This window comes from Lytechinus variegatus, chromosome 10 (genome assembly GCF_018143015.1).
Source record: "Lytechinus variegatus isolate NC3 chromosome 10, Lvar_3.0, whole genome shotgun sequence".
Taxonomy (NCBI): domain Eukaryota; kingdom Metazoa; phylum Echinodermata; class Echinoidea; order Temnopleuroida; family Toxopneustidae; genus Lytechinus; species Lytechinus variegatus.
The window spans coordinates 29,928,000-29,949,668 of NC_054749.1; the positions used below are offsets into that span (position 1 = coordinate 29,928,000).

At 34.6% G+C, this 21,669-nt stretch overlaps 1 protein-coding gene across 1 annotated transcript in view; it reads left to right on the forward strand.

The window, feature by feature from the left end:
* The window catches only part of LOC121423262 (chromobox protein homolog 8-like), a 57,710-nt gene extending 46,045 nt beyond the window's left edge, over positions 1–11,665 (forward strand). Inside the window, exon 5 of the mRNA XM_041618591.1 lies at positions 8,149–11,665. Within this exon, the coding sequence (XP_041474525.1) occupies positions 8,149–8,847 (699 nt within the window). The 3' untranslated portion in view covers positions 8,848–11,665. The remainder of the gene's footprint in view (positions 1–8,148) is intronic.
* Positions 11,666–21,669: the final 10,004 nt, after the last annotated feature.

Below are 21,669 nucleotides of genomic sequence, written 5' to 3' on the forward strand. Positions count from 1 at the left end.
TTTTTAGGGGGGCTGTTTGTTGTTTGTGTTTATTTGGGGGTTTTTCTCCTTCTTTTTACATGTCTTATTTGTATTTTCTTCTTCTTCGTTTCCACCTACTCTTAATCCCCCCCCCCCGTTTTAGCCCTTCCCTCTTTAATGTCTTCTTTTGTTTCTTTCTCTTTCTTATTGTCTTCCTCAGTCTTAATCCGTGTATACATGTAGAGCAAAATATTGTTCATAGTTGTTGTTATTTTCTTCATGATTTTGATTGGGTTTTTACTTGATCATGCGCCTTTTTTTGTAATTTCGCAACTTTTACTAGGTTGGCATATACGCAACTACATTCAGTATTTGGCTTATGTCGAAAGGGTGGGTGCTGTCGCGTTAGGGTGCGTCAACGCGAACGCGAAGATTCGTCCAAAGCCCCCCCCCCCCCGGTTTGGCCGAAAGGGTGCGTTGGGAGCGCCACGTCGCGTCGCGTTCACTGGAACGCGCCCTTTCGTCCAAAGCCCCCCCGGTTTGGACGAAAGGGTGTGTTTAATAATAATGAATAAATAAATACAAATATTTATAAGAAAGCTGAATATAAGGTATTTTGTCAAACATTGCCAATTTGCACGTAAAATAGTGGATTTTCAATCATTTAAAGCATTGACAATTTGAGGAAAAGAAAGAAAAGTTCAACTAAGAATAATAATGATAATAATAATAATGATAATAATTATGATGATGATAATAATAATGACAATAATAATAATAATAATATTAATAATGATAATAAAATCAGATACCCACCCTTGCAATAAGCCACTTGGCGCCAATTTTTCACTCCAACTTCATTTCCATAAATTCACTCTTTGGGGTGAAAATTATTATTATTATCATTATTATAAGTATTATTATTATTATTGTTATTATTTTTATTATTATAAGTATTATTATTATTATACAAACAACACGCACATATTATCATTATACACACAACACGCACACATACACAACAGATACATCTCACAAAATATACTGAGGCAGGGTCTCAAGTGTAAAATATAGTAAGGTAGGGTCTGAAGAGTTAGTTAACCGTTGTGAAAGCTGACCCGACATCAATTTTGGCCTTGCCCTTCCAGGACACATCTGCCGTAAGTTTTATAATTTTTAACATTGCCAATTTGCACGTAAAATAGTGGATTTTCAATCATTTAAAGCATTGACAATTTGAGGAAAAGAAAGAAAAGTTCAACTAAGAATAATAATGATAATAATAATAATGATAATAATAATTATGATGATGATAATAATAATGACAATAATAATAATAATAATAATAATAATATTAATAATGATAATAATAATGATAATAAAATCAGATACCCACCCTTGCAATAAGCCACTTGGCGCCAATTTTTCACTCCAACTTCATTTCCATAAATTCACTCTTTGGGGTGAAAATTATTATTATTATCATTATTATAAGTATTATTATTATTATTGTTATTATTTTTATTATTATAAGTATTATTATTATTATACAAACAACACGCACATATTATCATTATACACACAACACGCACACATACACAACAGATACATCTCACAAAATATACTGAGGCAGGGTCTCAAGTGTAAAATATAGTAAGGTAGGGTCTGAAGAGTTAGTTAACCGTTGTGAAAGCTGACCCGACATCAATTTTGGCCTTGCCCTTCCAGGACACATCTGCCGTAAGTTTTATAATTTGGGGGACACCAAATATCTCCAGGTATACGAATGTTTTCCTTTGTAATAAATACACACCTGCAAAGTATACAATTGAAGGTAAGTTACTTTTTTTATTTGAAAGTACCTTGAAATCAGTCATAATTTTTACATGTATCAATATTACACCATAAAACATTTCCACCGAAAAATCCTCATGCAGCATGCCGTCGTTGTTTTTTTTTACCTTAAAAAGAATGTTTGTGCCATATGATGATTTATGTTCCTATGCAAATTTCACATATCACTCGTCTTTTTTGTTTGTTCAGCTTTCTTATAAATATTTGTAGTTATTTATTCATTATTATCAAACACACCCTTTCGTCCAAACCGGGGGGGCTTTGGACGAAAGGGCGCGTTCCAGTGAACGCGACGCGACGTGGCGCTCCCAACGCACCCTTTCGGCCAAACCGGGGGGGCTTTGGACGAATCTTCGCGTTCGCGTTGACGCACCCTAACGCGACAGCACCCACCCTTTCGAAATAAGCCACTACATTCAGTATTTTATGGTTTACAAATTTAACAAATATTTGTTGTACGAATCTTTATGGCAAAACGAATTGAAAATCAGAATCCAAGAAGATCACCAATTTCATATAGCTCGTCCTCGATATATAATAGATCAAATACATCGCTTGCAATTCCAATTACCGTACGGTATTCTTGTATTGAATGTCATTTTTTATCGATATATTCAGTTTGATTGTGAAAAAACGGTCAGTTCGAGGCGTATGTTAATGGTCATATTTGATTGATAAATAAATTTCGTACCACCCATACACACGAACACACACACCTCCGCACATGTCCTTTAATATGGTCCATTGATGGGTTCAGTGAAGTTTCTCTCTAGAATGGAAAATACTCATTTTCCCTTCATTTTGACACAATTTTGACCAAAAAGGATCATTTTTAATCATTTATTCGCCTTGTATTTACTATTTTGATAACAACCAGGGCATTGAAATAAATATGTCTATCTGTGTATCGATTCCAAATTCATAGAATCTTCTACGCAGACGAAAGTACACAAGCAAAATTTTGCACCTCTTCGTCCGTGCATATATTGAAAACTGATAGGATCGTTTTACACGGATCACGTGGTGTATGACGTAAGAATTTTTGAGAAAATTGAACTCAGTCAATCGGTCGATTGTGAATCGAGTTTGCGTCTATCACATGAATGGCCGGGGGGGGGGGGCGGGGGGGCATAAGAATCGCAATCTGATGGTCATTTTCACGTTTTGTACATGGTTGCTGAAAAAGTCCGAGACTGAATTAATTACCCCCCCCCCCCATTCCACGTCCCCTGAATCGAATATGGAACAATTCGACACCATGGAGGCGTACACACAGATAACGGTTTTACATGAATAAATGTTGTAATAATCGGCGTTTAACATGTTTCCCTACAGAAATCATTCATGTATCAACCACACGCAAGGGTTGGTGTAGTTTGATATAGTTTTGAGTTAAAGCACATCGGCCAACGGAATCATTCCATTCTTTCCTATATTTTGGGGAGGGGTATTTCTCAAACTGTAACGTTAAACCGCTCAATAAGTTTAGTATATTACAACAGCATTTAAATTCTATCCCAGCTCGATAGCACAATCTGCATCAGAAACAAATAGGCCTACATTGAAAAATAAAATTACAAACATGGTCAGTTGATTGCCGCTCAGGCCTACTCATGATATGAAATGAAAATTGAAAGTTTGTTTATGGTTTAATAAGTAACTTATTGAAATATTATCCACCGACGTATGTAAACATAACACTTATCCCATGATGACACCGTGAAGGAATTTCACATCATGATGCATATGAACATATTCATCATGTTTTATCACCCGATTTATATTATGTGATATTGGAAACGAGGAACATGGCAAAACCGTTTAAACACCATTTAGCCTATACCCCCGTAAGGTGAGCTGGAAGGATGCAAAGCAATAAGGGAACCGTCGAGTGAAAGTGTTGAGTTGGGGGTTATTTTTAGAGGTTGATGTGCCATCAGCAGCCACCACGGTAATGACTTTCTTCTCTCATGTCTAGGCCCTTGAGAATTGCTGGGTGTATGATGAAACGAGACATGGGACGGGAGAGAGAAGACAGAAAATATGTGATGGAGAATTGAAAATGAATGTAGGAGGAACGGGGAGAGATAAGGAAGAGAAAAGGAGGGGGAGAGGGGTAAAAGAACGAAATAATGAGGATAGGTATTGAGAAAGAAGGGGAGTAAGAGCAAGAGAGAGGAAGTAACGATAAGAGAGGAGAAAGGATGATGATATCAGAAGATGGATAACACGGAGAAGCGGGGTGTGGGAGGAGGAGGGAATATAAAAGAGATACAATTGTCGGCAGGATATTTCGTTAAGGGTAAAAACAGGGGCATGAATATTGGGATGGGGTCATAAGAAAACAATTATCCATCAAACTCTTAATGAAATTTCACAAATTGTTTTATCGCCATATAAAAAAAAATCGTATCGTGACATCGACATTTTATTCCCTTCGTTCGATCGACACTAACTTATTTCTGTTTGATTTTCCCCATATTTCTGAATTTATTGTTCCCCCTAAAGCCTTCTTTTGTCAATAACCGATGACCTAAAGCCCTATTGTCGTACAAAATACATACATTGTACAGTTACATGATTTTAGACTGCCAGCTATATTTTGTTTACCTTTGCTGTGATTTAGGTCTTGCGTGTGACACCCTATAATATAAGGTCAAACGGGTCATCGTTTTATCTGGAAATGTAAACCAATAGCATTGTCATAAAACATTGATATGAATTGAATATTGTACTCCATGCTTCTTTTCGTTTCATTTGCATGTCCTTACTTTGTGGAATGCGTGCATGGGTCGTTCGTGAGAAATATTATTTTAATAGAACACACTTGATTGAATGAAATCAGAGACTGTGCTTTGGGGTCCTGGGGCGATACCTCCATGGTTTTTCTCACTAAAAAGGGGGGAAAGTGGGAATAACAGGATAGAATACAACAAAAGACAAGGAAGAAAAGAGAGGATGGGTATGTATGTAATCATCTGAACATTGTGAAGATTTTGCTTGGTGCCCCGGCTTTTTGGTCACACCCCCGAACCAAATACACTGGATCCGCCCCTGAATGAAACTAGAAATAGTTGATGGAAACCAATACTACCACGGGGGACTTATTGGCAAAATCATACCTCATGTGTTATCCCAGAAATAATTTACTGGATATTTTCATTCTTTTATATCGAAAATCAGTGTAGACTTTCTTTGAAAATAGATGAAATATGAAATTTAAATTTGATTGTTTTCCGAGAAGTGTATCAATAATCGGTCTACATTACCGATACCAAGCAGTTTCGTTTTCCATTCAAAATAATCTGGTGTGGATCCAGGGTGGGAGGGTGCAAAGTGCGCTTGTCTTCCCCTTTAGCACTTTACAAACTGTTTTTAAGGGGAAAAATAATGTTCTCCATGAAAGATGATATTTTTTTATTTAAAGTGTCCCTTTTTGGTAATCGCGGATTCAGGGGCACTTTCCAGTACTTTGGCGACGCCAGGGGAGGGCAGTAAAAAAAATCGCGCAATTTTTTTTCCGTCAGGAATGATAGTTTTTTTTGTGTGTGGGTTGTCTTTATGGACCCTCTTTGGTGCTTTGGTAAATCTTGGGTCCACCCCTGATCATATGATTTAAGCCGGACTGACAGGTTATACAAAGAGATGGGACCTATTGTTCGTTTTTCCTTTCTTCGAAGTCTGGAAGTCTGAACTGCAGGCCTAAATGATAGTTTTGCCACATTATACTGGCTATATTATTTAGCGTGTCTTTCACGTCACGTCAGCATAAAATGTTACTTGTTTTCACACTGACATGTCATTGTTTGTGGGTTTTTGTTTGCAATTTCATGATTTCTCCATCCGAAGGTCATGTACTAGGCCGTTATGTATAAACATCTGGTTTGGGGACTCTAAACATTGTGCACATTTTGTTTTCTCATGATTTATTGTATTTGTACTTTATTTTCTATTCCATCAAAATTTCATTGATTGTATTTCAGTATTGCATTTAATTGGGCATAGTCTCATGCAAAATATTCCGACCAAATATTTCGGCTCTCTTGCTTTTCTCGCCATTTGAGGACTCTTGATACGTGATCGCATTCATGTTATTACTCCACTGTTCTCGTGAACGTAATTCCCGTTTCCGAAGGTGTTGACAACTCCTTGGCATTATAACAGATAACCAACATTTTATGTTTTTGTTTCTCTTTTTATTATTATTGTTTATTTTTTTATGGCCGTGATGAAACCATCAATTTGTATTTCTATGGGTATTTTGCTGGTATGGAAGTGATATTGATAATGATTTTATTTGCCACACACGACTCTTGACTGAGAGCCAATAATCCAAGTAACCGCCTGGCTTTCACGCTATAAAATGTAAAGGTCAAAGGTCAGAACGACATTGAAAGAAGTGTGTCCTTTCACAATTCCTGGGATATTGCACCCCCCCCCCTTCCTCTCCCAATCACCAAAACGTTGGCAAGTTGAGGGAAATTGCAGATTTATACTTTGAAACGTCAGTGGACACTTTAGTAGGCCCATGTTTGAACCAAAGCGTTTGTAAGAGACCAATCAAGACATTGTGGGAAAATACTATGTAATTGTATAATAACCATGAGACTAACTAGCTGTTTTTATTCCATTCAGTCCATATTCCATATCCACGTCAACTGTCTGCTCAAGTTTCATTTAAAGCATGATCAATGTTTATTTTGTGTCAGGTGAACGATGAGTAGCTCGCTACGGAATTTGAAATGAGCTCTGGATATTAAACATGACTTGCGAGGATGCAGTGCATGTTGACCCGAGTGAGATTTTTCTAGATCCTCACGGCGAAGAGCCTCTTTCCTCAAAGTCATTATGCCATCTTCACCCCATGTTGACTATGGAGATATGAAATATTCGCAGTCAAAACATGGGGCGATCGGAAGCTGTCGCAGGGCGTAAAGGGATCATTTTGCACCAGCTCACTCATAACGTAAACAACTGATTATGAGTAACGCGACCCGTGGAAATGAAACTTCCTTTTATAGTGTATACCCCCTTTACTTTTCCTTGATCGAGTAGCCTACATGTCTGATATGGCATAATCGCGATAATGTTTTCACTTTTTATCACGTTATTTCCAGTCAATATTAAAAGAGGCTCTCACTAGCTGGATGATAAATTGAATTTTGATAGGCCTCTTGAATGATTAAATCAAATTCGCCATTTCAAAAAAGGGAGTTTTTGTCTGAGAGAACATCGGTTCAAATGATGACCATCACAATATGATTTTGTGAACATTACTCCTGGTATAATCATGGAGCTATGACAGGTCCATGGTATAATCATAATAACACATTTTACCTAGTTATGGTTGATAGTAACCGGCCGGGGCGTAATGTTCCAAAGATTTTGAGGGGGCGAGATATGGCAGAAAACGTCGAGATTTTTACTACGAAAATCCTATTTTGTGATAGATTATTTTGGACACTATATTCAGAAGAGAAAAATGTATCTCAACTTTCTCTCCTTTTCTTTCATTTTTCTTCTTGGTCATGATTTTTATTTTTTTTCGCCCCAAGCCCCTCATTTGTACGCTACTGAAAGTAACTAAAAAATACATGCCCGATTTGTTCCTAAAAACCTAGCAATCAACAAATACATTTGCTCTCAGCGTCAGATGTATCAATCGAGAGCAATAATTCAACAAAAGGTGTTTTTCTCAATATTGAATTGCTACATTCAACCGTCGTATAAATGCAGAATCGGGGAAAAATATCTAAAAACGAATCGCATTTGTCATTTGACAAACTGCTGAATATAGAGGAAATGGGACACACAATAAAGCATTTGCATCTTAAACTTGGATTTGACAAACTTCCACATTTGGCATCTTGCCAAGTACATCAAGGCTTCTTGGCGCACGATTTGTTTTAAGGTGATCTTTGGCTGGCAAGGATTCGATATTTTCTCCTTCTCTTTTTATTAATAAGTGAGAATTGAGAATGAGTAATCAGTCGGTGACGTTAAATGACATTTTGAATTTGGCCAAGTGTCTTTGAGCGCCTGTAGTTTTGTTTCTCGTCCGCCGTTTAATGCGGAATGATGCCTGGCGATTGAATTAACCATGCCAAGGAATTTTTTTTTCATCTCATTCAGATTTTATTAAATTCATGTGGCTTATGTAGATCTTGGCTTTGTTGTGGCGTTACTCCTTGAAAATATCAAATAGCAGCCAAATTCAAACGACAGTGTGGCTGCATACATTGGCAGGAGAAGAGATAACATGCCATTGTTCAAAGTTTAGGGACAAAGTGATTAATTGTTACCGTCTATGTTTCTTTTGTTTTTTCCTTGCAGGAATTGAAAACATGGCGGAAAACCAACGACCTGTACTCGAAGGAACGGCAATACCGCCTTCTCACCGAACTGACTCAGAACAAAGAACACGAAGCAAGCAAACCAAAGACTAATACTGAAGAACAGAATACCAATCAGCCAGAAAAGGTCATCACGAGCTTGGCTGGTGTAGATGAGAAAAATCACTTCAAGGATGCCAACGGCAACTACCCTATAGTGTCCAACCGCGAACATGACCTGAAGGTTCTCAAGAAACCAAAAACTCTGTTTTTACGCGATCACCAGAATGAAAGTAGCCATCTTTTGCAGGTGCAGCGTCAACAGCAATTCGGCAACTGCCGCGATGCCAACTCTCCGATCGCCGGCAGCCTTCCTACACCTTGTGCAGCTACCCCTACGTCAGCATCCCTACCCACAACACCGACCACTGATCCATTCAGATCGATGGCATCACCAATCAGCCCCGTCGCTGTTTCTCCGACGCCGTCGGTAGGTAGCTTGAAACAGGGCAAGTTTGCACTTCTGCGCAAATACCGCAACTCTGTCGAGGAGAACCTTCAGGTGACCGTTACGGATGTGACCGTCGGAGATGTGACAGTAGCTATCCGGGAAGGAAACATGCCAACTGGTTTCTTCAGGGAATGCGAATCACCTTCATCGGTATCTGGCCAAAGTAGCAATGGTTGGTGTAGCTCGTAGCTCAAGGTCACGTGGCATTGCGAAAATGCAAGATTCCTTTGTATTGTGAAGGTGCAACTGTTGGAACTCAGAAGATCATGATACCGTATGTCAAGGTCCCTTTTCGAAGTGAACTCTGAGGTGAATTTCGGCCAGAAGGTCGTTGTTCCTATCATCGCGGACAACTGGTCAATCTCTGATAGTTCGTCAAGTACAGTTTCAACCAGCAAAATGTTCAACATGACTGATGAGCCAGCTTTTTTGGCGTGTACCAGGGAACAATTCCCTTCTTGTAATCTTGGTTGACAGACCATGTACAACTCAAAGATCTCCTAGGTTCCCGGATGTTAGGATGCAGAAGTTTTGGGAGCAATATTATGCTGACCTCACAAAGGGCCCAGGATTTCAAGCTAGGCATCACTGCTTGAATGCCAACACGTAGAAGTTTTGACTGTTATTCTACGCCGTTAGCGGAAGCAATTCTTGTTTTCAACGGGAAAATGACTGTAAGGTGCCAAGTAGAACGTTGTGAACCTGAGCACAAGATATTTCACTACACTGTCTCGTAACAGGAAATACTATGTACATGTTGTACAAAGGTTACTTGATAAGTTTTTAAAAAAAAATACACCAAAAACATTTGTCTTTTATCTGTTTGTCCATGTATGGAATGTCATGAAACATTAATATCAACTTTTTCGTCTATAAAGTATATTCTCCACAATATTCTGTTTTTTATATAAAATTCAGGATGGTACCTGATTGCATTTCTATGGCTGTCATATCATTGTTATTGGGTTTTCTTTTCTTTTCTTTTATGGTTTCTTTTGGAGAATTTGCACAGGAAGAGCTAAGTTTAAAACAGAACAAAAGTAATGAAAATCTGTTGTTTTTCAGAGAAAAATCCATGAATCTTAACGGGCATATGCGTACATGAGGTCAAGACGCTAATTAATTAATTTTAGTGTAACAATTTTGATAATTGTACCTTCTTTATTTATTCTTTGTTTTTACAATAATTACTCCTTTGATTGCAGTTGTTCCTGCATCATTCCCCAGTGTGAATGACACTTTATATTATATTTTTAGCAAACTCCATGAAAACTCGGTTGTCTTTCTTTTATTCCCATGGGAGAGGAAAGTACAGACTTACTGCCGGATATTTTACGATAAACATTACTTTTCACTCCGTACAATCGTTTGGAGTGAAATGTCGATTTACTATATAGTTCATAATTGTTCTCTGAAAAATGAAAACAAATATTAAGATTTGTAAATTTTCACAGGTAATATTTTGTTAAATTTTCACCCTCAAAAAGGTTACGTAATCATGGTAATGAATGGATCAATTGATTCTTGAGAGTGGATGTACTCGTTAATGAAAGCTTTTCTGAATATTTAATTGATTTTTATTCTTTGTTGATTACATACTTTTGTAGATCAGTTCTTGGGTCGTATAAATCTGATAAAGTAGTTGGTCTATCTCTCAAAAATGATGACTATGACCTTTTTTGGATATTCGACATTACTCCACTATAATTAATATCGGCATGATTATTTTTACTATCTACAGGCGCGTTTGAATGCACAATGAATTTGTTGTCATCAAAATGTCAAATGTTAGTGTAGACCTGAATGTAATTAAATAGATTTAATTAGATTTAATTAAACATGCCTTTGTCTTGTTTAACAAGATTCCAGTCCGTTGTGGAAAGCTGTTATTTTTTGTAATTTAAAAGAGCATTCCATCGATTCCACTATGTCCACGGTGTTGTTTAGAAGATGTATAACTTTCAATTTCATTATCATATTTTTTCTGGTTCTCTCGGGAAAATTTTAATAGTAGAAACCAGACCAAGTTGATTATTGAAGCAAATGTTCACTATATATTTTAACCGTGTCAGTCAGTACTTAACTAACTTTAAGATGATGTGAATTTGTTAATAAAAATTATTCAATATGAAGTTATGAACGTTGTAATTTGATATGTTTAAAGATGTATCTTGCCTAATTTTCTCCTGCTTTCTTCTCTCTTTTCTAAATCTCTTTCTCCCACATTTTTTTTCTTCAGATTTTTCTCCGAGTCTTTATGTACTTTTTTCTCCCAAACATGAGAGATGACATATTTGTTGACTCCTTTTTTAACATGTTTAATGTGACTTTCTATTTCCTTTCATAATATAATTGATGTAGTTTATTGTCTCACTTTTGGAGGAAGTATGTAGTAAAGTGCCTTTTTTAAATAATGCAAATTGACAGTGAGGCATGGAAACAGAGTTTTCTGATTGGCCAAATGTGTGAAAGGGAAAAGAGGGTCATTCTAACTTGACGAAGAAAAGTAATAAATGAAGCATAACATTATTTCTTTTTTTACAATTATGAGCTTCTTTTAAATGAATAAGGAAAGGCTTCCGAGATTGTTTTCGAGTTGTGAAACTCAATGACAGTGATGTATATATGCGAGTGTTTTTGGTACAGAGGTATATTTTTTAGAGATTGTACATAATGGAGAACACTGTTCCCTTTGTGGAGAGAATGGTTCGTTAAGTTACGTAAGTCATGCAGTTTCGTCAAAAAAGTGACCCCAATGTGATGAAGTTGGCGCGTTAGATCGAAATCGAGTAGCTTTAATTGGAAATTTCAAAGAGAAAGATTATTGAGAGAGGAAAATAATGTTGTTTTTTCCAAACGTGATGTACTGTATTAAATTCTTTATGGAACGCTTTTGATGTATTATTGAATTTTGAAGGATATGTGAACGATATGTGTTCGTGTTGTACGAATCCATATTACTTGTACAGCTTGAGTTATTGAATAAAGGTTTTGAATAAATCTCAAGTATGAGACGAAAGATATTTGTAGTCGCCAGTTTATTGGAATAATTTAAGTTTGATCAGATGACAAATGAATGAATGAATGGATAGGTTAGTGAATTAATGTCATTAATGGCGGGATGAATGTATGTATGAACATGTAGGTGTGATTGAATGAGAAATGAATGAAAGTATTAGAGATAATTGTCAGTTGTTGTAACGATATAAAAAATAGTTCTAACAAAAATTCAGTAAAATGGCTTTCAAAGTCTTTATATTTATTAATTAAAAAAAAAACTATGTGTCAAATGATTCTGCCATTGCTGATAAATTGACAAAACATTAATGGTAATCCAACCAAATGTTATAATACACTCTAAAAACAAATTAGTCAAAAATGACTAGTTACTAGGGTCAGCTGGGTGCAACTGTTATTCAAGTCATATTTGACTATTTTCCAGTCGTATTTTACTCGGAACAGAGTTATTTCTAACTATAACATAAGTCAGAAATGTGACTAGCATATCAGTTGCACCCAGCTGACTACTTGTCTCGTCAGTTTGACTGATTTGTTTTAAGTGCTTATCTAGTGTGGCCACTTTTAGCTAAGTTTTCATGATTTCACAGAGTTTGGTTTATGAAAATAAACCAGATCTACATCTTCCATGATGTGATGACGATAGACCTGGAGTCCTAGACCTTAATGATTTCAAAGACTCCCAAAACAGTGCATGCTGCAACTACAATGAGTGAGTGGGTGATGGGTTGATTGGTTGGTTAATTGATTGAAAAATTGAGTACTTGATTGATTAAGTAACTAACTGATTGATTGATTGACTGAATGATTGATTGATTGACTGATTGTCTTATTGATTGATTGATTGATTGATTGATTGATGATTGATTGATTGATTGGTTGACTGATTGATTGATGATTGATTGATTGATTGATTGATTGATTGATTGATCGATTGACTGATTGATTGATGATTGATTGATTGATTGATTATTGATTGATTGACTGATTATTGATTGAGTGACTGACTGATTGATTGATAACATGATTTTGGTGATTGATTGACTTAATTGGTTGATCGCTTAATTGGTTTAGATTGGTTGGTTGTTTAATTGATATTATAATATTCAATGTTCTTTTATTTATTTGATTGGCCGATTGTTATTGATTACTTGGCTGATTGATTGCTGGCCGCTTGCTTGATTGATTGATTGATTGATCGCATGATTTGATTATTGATTGGTTGATTGTTATTGACAGACTGACTTGATTGACTTGGTTGATTGATTTCTTAATAAGATTTAGATTGTTCGGTTGGTTTGATTGATTGACTGATGAATCGAGCGAGCAAGCTATTTGAATGAATTGATTGATTAATTGGTTGCTGATTATTGGTTGGATTTATTTATTGATTGATTGATTGATTGACGATATTTTTACGAAATGATAATGGTTGATTAATTTAATGATTGCTAATGTAATTGATTGTTGGCTAATTTATTGATTAATTGATTGATCTATAATTTGGCTTGTTGAATTAAAGAATAAATCATTCCTCATACATAATCGCTTCCTCTAGTTCCTCTATCTTTTCTATTATGTCTTCCTTAATCCCTTTATTTCCTCTGATACAATAATTACATCCTGCTTCATGCACTTGCCATCGGCCATCATGGTTCATGATCGTTAATACGACTTATTTTTTCCGTTCTTTGAGGCATTAAGAAATTTAGTCACGAATGATTAGATAGGAATTCACAGTAGAGCCATTTTGTGGCTTAGCTGTCATTTTTATGGAATCAAATGTAGAAAAAGAAGTATCAGATATGAACTAACAAATAGTTCAATATCAAATTATTTTCCATGCACATTTATATTAAAAAACAATGAATTTACAGTCTGCAAGATTTTCTTATAAAAATCAAAACAAATACAATATAAAAATGTAGCACAATACTTAGTTTAATGTAGAATAATATTTTTTTTTTAATGAAAACCATATTAATAATTTGATCTCTTATGTAATAGATAATTCATTTGTTAAACGCATAGAGATTACCAAAATTATGCACTATATAAGTACAATATTATTATTATTATTGTTATCAAAATGTACCTAGTTAGATAAGAAAACACGTGATAAAATGTGTGAACAGGTTGAAAAATTGTAATGGGGACAAAAGAACATAATAAAAACAAAATCTAACTCTAACCTTACATCTTAGACGAAATAAAACCCAGTGCGAATGTCGTGGATTAGCGGCTTCTCGATTCCGTCTAAATTACATTCATCTGCCATTTCTCCAGATTGTATCACAAACGAACTCCCAAACATATTGATTAACATGTTTACAAAAAATAACGCCATTCACAATTACCCAACAAGACAATCACTCCGTTTTCACCTTCCCGTACCCGCACTCAACTCGCACAAAAAACAATTTCCTTTTACGGTCCTAAATACTGGAATACACTCAGTCACGACATCATTAACTCCGTTAGTCTGAACTGTTTTAAAATCAAGCTAAAAAAGCACATTCTCGAATCTTATAGAGTAAGTCCAAATTGAGCGCTCAGGACCCAACTTCTCTCTTTCTCTCTCTCTTCTTTCCTCTATGTCCTTCCCTTTCATCTGCCATCACCCTTATTTCCCCCCCCCCCCCCTTCATTCTCTTTCATCCACACAGGTGCACCAGTCTTTCTTCTCGGTTATCTATCTTTTCACTTTCATCCATCATTTCCGTACTCCATCCATCACAATAGCTTTCTTACGATTTTTTTTTCTCGTTCTTGCATTTATACTTATACCTACAAACCTGTCTTTTAACTTATTCTTTGAGGAATCCACACTCAACAAGCCCTGCTTTTTAGTGGATCCCTCCATTTCCTCAACATTTATTTAAATAGTAAAGATGAATAAAATAAATCATATGCAAAACTCTTTAACATGAATAGTCTGCAGCTATCTGCAGATTATCTAGTTCATCGTAAATATCATTATTATTATGATTATATTGTTTCGTGTCTATTGTATATATTTACTTATATATGCCACATTGTCATACTGTATATACTTGCATATTCATTTATATCTTTGTAATGATTTCTTTTGCTGTTAAAATTGATTTGAGTTGAAATGAAATAAACCAAACTGAACTGAACTGAACTGAACATTTGGATTCTCGATATTTTATATGTGACAGATGGGTGCCAAAATAATCCGGTAAGTTGAAAAGTATACTTTATTTTAAAAATAGACCTATACCAGTAACATAACCAATGCAAAGTCCATTTCATTGTCTCACTAATGGTACATTTTATTTGAATTTATTTGATACATAAAGGTTAGATTTTGTAATCAGAATGATCCTCGTCTGCAATATCCACGGCGGAACCGAAATGTTTATTTCGTAACGTAGATGGCACTATACCTCCAATCGCACTGATAAGGCATGTAAGGTGGTCGAATGATTTGATGCATGGGGCTGCATGTGTCATATAAACCTTCCTTTCATTTTCTTATTTATTCTCCCATTGGAAATTATGATTTAAAAGATATTCAAGTATGGTCTCAGACTTTTAAAATATTGATGCAATGAAATAAGTTTCTTTAATGTTGAAAATGATACTAGAAATTATGTGTACTGAGTTTATGTTTTCATTGTATACAAATATCGAATATTATGACACACTTTTTTAATTATTTCTTGAAATGTAAACAATCTGAAGAGGAAGGAAATATCATTTAAACATAAAGGGGAGGTGCCACTGGCGAGTGGTCTATTTATGTATATCCTTCTGAAGTGAACTATACATATTTTCACTTGAAAAGAAGCAAATCCACTCTCAAAAGACGCTAATCTCACTCCACAAGAAGTGAGGTAAACTAACAACGAGACTATACTTACTCTAAAAGAGGCGTGGTCATAGAGACCAGATAAGTTTTTTTCCGGACTGAAAGTTTTTATATTTAAATAAATAGAGTTAAAATTCACAGAAGGCAATGCTGAAAATTTCATCAAAATCGGATAACGAATAGCGAAGTAATTGAATTTAAAAGTTTGTGAATAATTTGTGAAAACAAAAAGTTTTTAGCATTTTGCTTTGTGAATTTTACTCTATTTATATCGATATAAATATTTTCAGCTCGGACCATCCCTTTAAGAAGCTTAATGATGTATGTACATGAATGTCTATTGAGTACATGGTATTTAATGTGCATGTTGTAAGCCTTATGCCTCAACTCATGACAATAAACATAATTGTATGTAAAAAAATAAATAAGTGGCTCTTCAACAACAAATCATTGAATAAATAAACAAAACTTTACGACAGTAAAAGGCACTATAAATCTCACAAAAGTATCAAAGTATCAAAATTCATTTCCTCAAATTATTTTGTACGGTCACAAGAACACTTTGTAAGACTATTCCTAACTTATGCGTAATAAGAGAGCACTTCTAACATCTCATAATGATAACAATATAATGTGCAATAATATTTTTGTTTCCGTTTCTGCTCAAACAATCTTGGGATATCATGCTGGATTTTTAAAGGGTCAAATATTTTATTTTCAACATGGCTATAGAGAACTGAATGAGAAGGCCACACTTTTTTCCTAATGAAAGGACTGCATCTCAATTTTAAGCAATTATTATCATTGCTTTATTTATTATTTTATTTATATATTTCTTTATTTATTTTTTTCTTTCTTTCTTTTTTTTTATTATCAGTCAATTTTTTTGTCTTAATATCATCATGTATCATACCACACAGCGTTTTCTCGTTTCTTCTTCTATTCCTCCTTCTCCTTCTTCGTTGTCTTCTTTTTCTTCTCCTCCTCCTCCTTCTTCTTCTCCTTCTTCTTCTTCTTTTTTTTCTTCTTCTTATCATTATTGTTATCATCACTATTATTGTTATGGTTATTGTTATTGTTGTTGTTATCATTATTATCATCATCATTATTATTATTATCATCATTATTATCATCATTATCACCATTATCATGAACAGCATTCTTCTTCTTATCATTATCATTATTTTTTTTTTCTTTCTTTTGTACCTATTCTTCGCTATATAGCCAACAAACATGTATCCCTTCCAACAATAGAGTTGCTAGCCGGTATTAGTTTCTTGATATTACATATTCAAATAGATTTTTGTCATTTTCCAAAATGGTTTGGAAGATCGCTTCCAAGACCGCTTCGAGAGTTATCATTACACGTTAAACTAGTTTCCACCAAAGTAGTTTCCAGAAAACTAGTTTTAGGACAGTAATGAGAACAGGCGATGGATGTGGTAGTGGTCTTTAATAGAATTCGTCCTTTGATCAGCATTCAGGTCGCTGTGATGTTTCCATTGATAATCCATCAGGTTCATGATAGTGGTCATTCTATTCTTTTTCAGATAGGACTTCAGAGATGATGGTCCTTCGATTTCATCTATACTTTGCTTTGAGAGTGAATTTATCATCCTTTTTTATTTTTACTCATTATGTTGTCCCCTGAGTCGAAAATTTAAAGGCCAAGTCCACCCTAAAAAATGTTGATTTGAATAAATCTAGAAAAATCAGACAAGCATTTTGCTTTCATCAAAATCGGATGTAAAATAGAAAGTTACGACATTTTGAAGTTTCGCTTATTTTTCACAAAATACTTATATGCACAATTTAGTCACATGCAAATGAGAGAGTTAATTATGTCCCTCACTCATTATTTCTTTTGTTTGTTTTTTTGTTGGAATTATACAATATGTTAGTTTTTACAGATTCGACAATGAGGACCAACTTTACTGAACCATAAAATGTTAAACAATGGTAATTCAACATGTTCAGGGAGAAATGAAACTTCATTTTACAGGACAATGAGGAGAAAATTAGAATATTTCCTATTTCATATAATGAAATACAAAATAAATAATGAGTGAGTGATGTCATCAGTTCCCTCATTTGCATACCGACCCGGATGTTCATATAACTATTTTGTAAAATTACGCGAAACTTAAAAACGTCATAACTTTCTTATTTTACCTCCGATTTTGATAAAATTTTCAGTGTAATGCTTGTTGGATTTTTTTTCTCTTTTTATTCAAGTCAACTTTTTGTTGGGGTGGACTTGTCCTTTAAGCATAATCATCATGTCTATACCGCGAACCAAAGACCCCTTTAAAACCAACATCTGACCAGGGATTTGAAAGTATATAGACCCATCTCCCTGATACCTCTATGATCTGACTATGGACATAGTAGGTCCATGATCTGACCAAGGTCTGACCATGGACATAGTAGGTCCATGATCTGACCAAGGTCTGATCATGGACATAGTAGGTCCATGATCTGACCAAGGTCTGATCATGGACCTCGTAGGTCCACGATCTGACCAAGGTCTGACCATGGACATAGAAGGTACATGATCTGACCAAGGTCTGACTTGTTATGAACAGTGTCTTCAGGACAAAGCAGATAACGTAATGATTGAATTGAATTGAATTTATTTCCGTTAAAAAACAGATAACAATACATATAAAATTATACATATGGATTGGTAAATAGAAAACGGGAGGATGGCCCTACTCAGCAGCATCAATCATGGTGCTGCTGGTCTACCGAGGGGTCCTCAATGATGAAGATGCTGGAAGTGCCATCAAAGATCACTTTGAACTTCAAAGATGCATTGCCTTCTTAATGTATCCTGACTTGAATATAAATACCTATTAAGAGGAAAGAAGACAAACATAACATGATCAAACTTATTACATACTTTCATTGGTTAAGATCCAATAAGCATATTTTACTATGACATTTTATTAAAGACAAATAAAAACGTCTGTTAATTTCCATAATCATGATAATAAATTTTGAATCAAAATATTGGTAATTATGTTAACAAAGATAATATAGTTTACGTTTAGCTAAATATAGTCATTTGTATGGTCAAACATAATCTTTTTAAAGGGGTACTGAAAATAAATACTTCTAAATGAATAGAATACAATTCGCTGAGCAAAATCCTGAAACAAATCGGATAACAAATAACAAAGTTATTGAATTTTAAAGTTTAGCACTATTTTGGGAAAAAAGTTTTAACACGTCATCATGAATATTCATTAGATGGGCTGATGATGTCACATCCCCTTTTTCCTTTTTCTTACGTTTTGCATGAAATCATGATTATTTCATTTTTCACATATGTGTGACTGACTGACTGATATGTCTTTCTTTAAGTTGCAGCACTGAATGACTAACTCATTAAGTCAGTTGTCAATCCATTTTTTTAGTTCTTGGAGGAAAAATTTGAAGGAAAAAAAAAGAATTTCATAAATAATTAAATACAAAATAACAAGTGGGGATATATGACATCATCAGTTTGCTCATTGAATATTCATGAAGACGTGCATAGAACTGTTTCACTGAAATAATGCACATGTTTAAAATTTCATAATTTTGTTATTCCTTGTCCGATTTTTGTCAAATTTTCAGTGCTTTGTTTGTCTGATTTTTCTTTATCTGTTCAAATCATAATTATTTTCAGCCTGGAGTACTCCTTTATCTTCCCTTTACTGTATGGGTTGCACAGACCTACATGCCTTGTTATTAGTTATTTTTTCATACATTAAAAAGAAATATTGGAAGAAAATTGATATTATCATGCCAAAGGATCATAGCCTTTAACAAAAGTAATGGCCTTTTAACCATGTTAACTATCACCAAATGAGATCAAATACAGGTCGTATCCGCAATTGATGTATATAATCATGTAATTGCAAATGGTGACATACAATAATAAAGCAAGCTACCTTTTTCATGATGACAATTTAGTGCCAGACATCAGTTTCGCTATCTTTTTACAGTTTCATTTCTATTTCTGAGGCCAAGTATAATTAATACCTAGTTTCTCGATTCCTAGTGCCTTAATTTCCATGTCAAATTGTCATGTTTTGTGAGCGTTGTTTGTTTTTGTATTATTTTTTTTTCATTTAAGTTTGTTTGTATTGATTTTTTTCATGAATGTTGATGTGTCATGTTTGCCTTGATCAAGTGGATTTACACATTTGGTAGAAATGTCTTAATTCATCTTTATTTTTTTCTGAATAAGGACGGATAACAAAACTCTGCATTTCTTTGCCTTAAATTAAGACTACGAACCCGGATCCTACCGAAGGGTAAAAAAAGAATAATATCCTCGGAAAAACAATATGAATGATATGATATGCGCTTGCAAACCAGGATAGATTTTAAAGACTCTGTCAGATAATTAGATTTCATATCCTTGTTGTTAGGATGTACGGGGCTGCTTAGCCCCCTTTTTTATGAAAAAGGCTTGATAAAAGGATAACTAAATTCAATGATGTCGTAGTAGTGAGTATATCTAGGAAGAGATTTACTATGCAACACGAAGAAAAAGATGCGCAAGTTTGCATCCTTTAGTTGGGGTGCAACTTTGTACCTAAGAATAGGTTTGCACCTTTTAGGGTGCATGTTGAATAGCTTTTTTACGCACGATTTTATGGTGAGGGTGGAGAGCTATTGGTCGAGTTAACCAGTTCCGTAGTAGAAACAAAGCTGAGTCTATTTAGGTCGATTGCGATTTATCAAAAGTGCGACTGAATTGAGGCACCTGGACCGCGTCAGTGTGTAATCGATACGATACAAATAGATGAACTTCAACATAGACGATAGATTACATGATTAATAAGAAGGATTCAATCTCACCAGCAGATACAGGATTTCTTCTAAAACGAGGGGACGAGGTCTTGTTCACAGAATGCCCTCCTCTTCAAACTATAGGGACCTAAAACTATACCGCTATCATGGCTATTAGATGATGAGAATTAATTAAAGGGTGTCCCTCCCCTCCAAAACGACCCCCCCCAAAAAAAATAATAATAATGATAATAATAATAAACAAATAGATAAAATGAAATGAAATAAAAGAATAAATGAAAATAAAAAAATAAATGAATAAATAAAAAAATATATATAAATGAAAATAAAAGAAATAACAAAAAATAATAAAATAAATCCACCAACTGAAAAGCGCGGTTTTTATCGTCAATATTGAGAGTTTGGCGGTTGAGTTGAAGGGCTTCAAGATCTGGTTGATTACAAATGACGGGGTTCGAATCCCTCTTGGTACTAAAAGGTTTGACAAGACATAAACTACACTGTTAAAAATAATTCAAACAACGTTTTTTTTAACTATGTGAATCGAAAAGTAATTGTTTAAACATTTGAAACAAATAAAGTTTAATGTCATATAGTTAATCATCAATGATTTAAGCATGGTTATTTGATACTTTATACACCTACCGTGCGATTCACATAGTAAACAGCGTTGTTTAAATTATTTTTAACAGTGTACAAGATTTTAATCTTGATTTTTTTTTGAAGGCATACCATGTGCGGTGTACCAGTCAAAAAGTCTAGCTAAAAACCCAATTAATGCTCTTCTCAGGGTGGTTCATATGGATTATTTGGAAGGAAGGAATGGATCACATTACCTACATGAAGGTATTCTGCGATTGATGAGCAATAATGATAGATTTATTACTGATTCCATTTTGTGTATCTGTATCTTTCCCTTATTATACAGTAAGTTCCATTGATAATGGGTCAACACTTAATCTCGTCAGTCAAATCACAAACTACCCCCCCCCCCCAAGTAAAATGTACTACATTAAAGCGAGCTGATGATTTTATTTGTACAAGATTTTCCAGGGTGAATTTTATATTAGTTGGATAGATGCAATCAGATTGACCAAGCAATTACTACAATTTCAATATTTTTTAATGAAGTGATAAAAGGGATGGTCCAGGCTGGAGATATTTATATCTCAATAAATAGAGTAAAATTCACACAGCAAAATGCTGAAATTTTGATCAAAATCGAATAGCAAATAACAAAGTTTTAAAGATGTACATTATTCAAGTGAAAACAGTTCTAGGCATGTCCTGATGAATATTCATTAGGTGGGCTGATGATGTCATATCTCCACTTGTTCTTTCGTATTTTATTA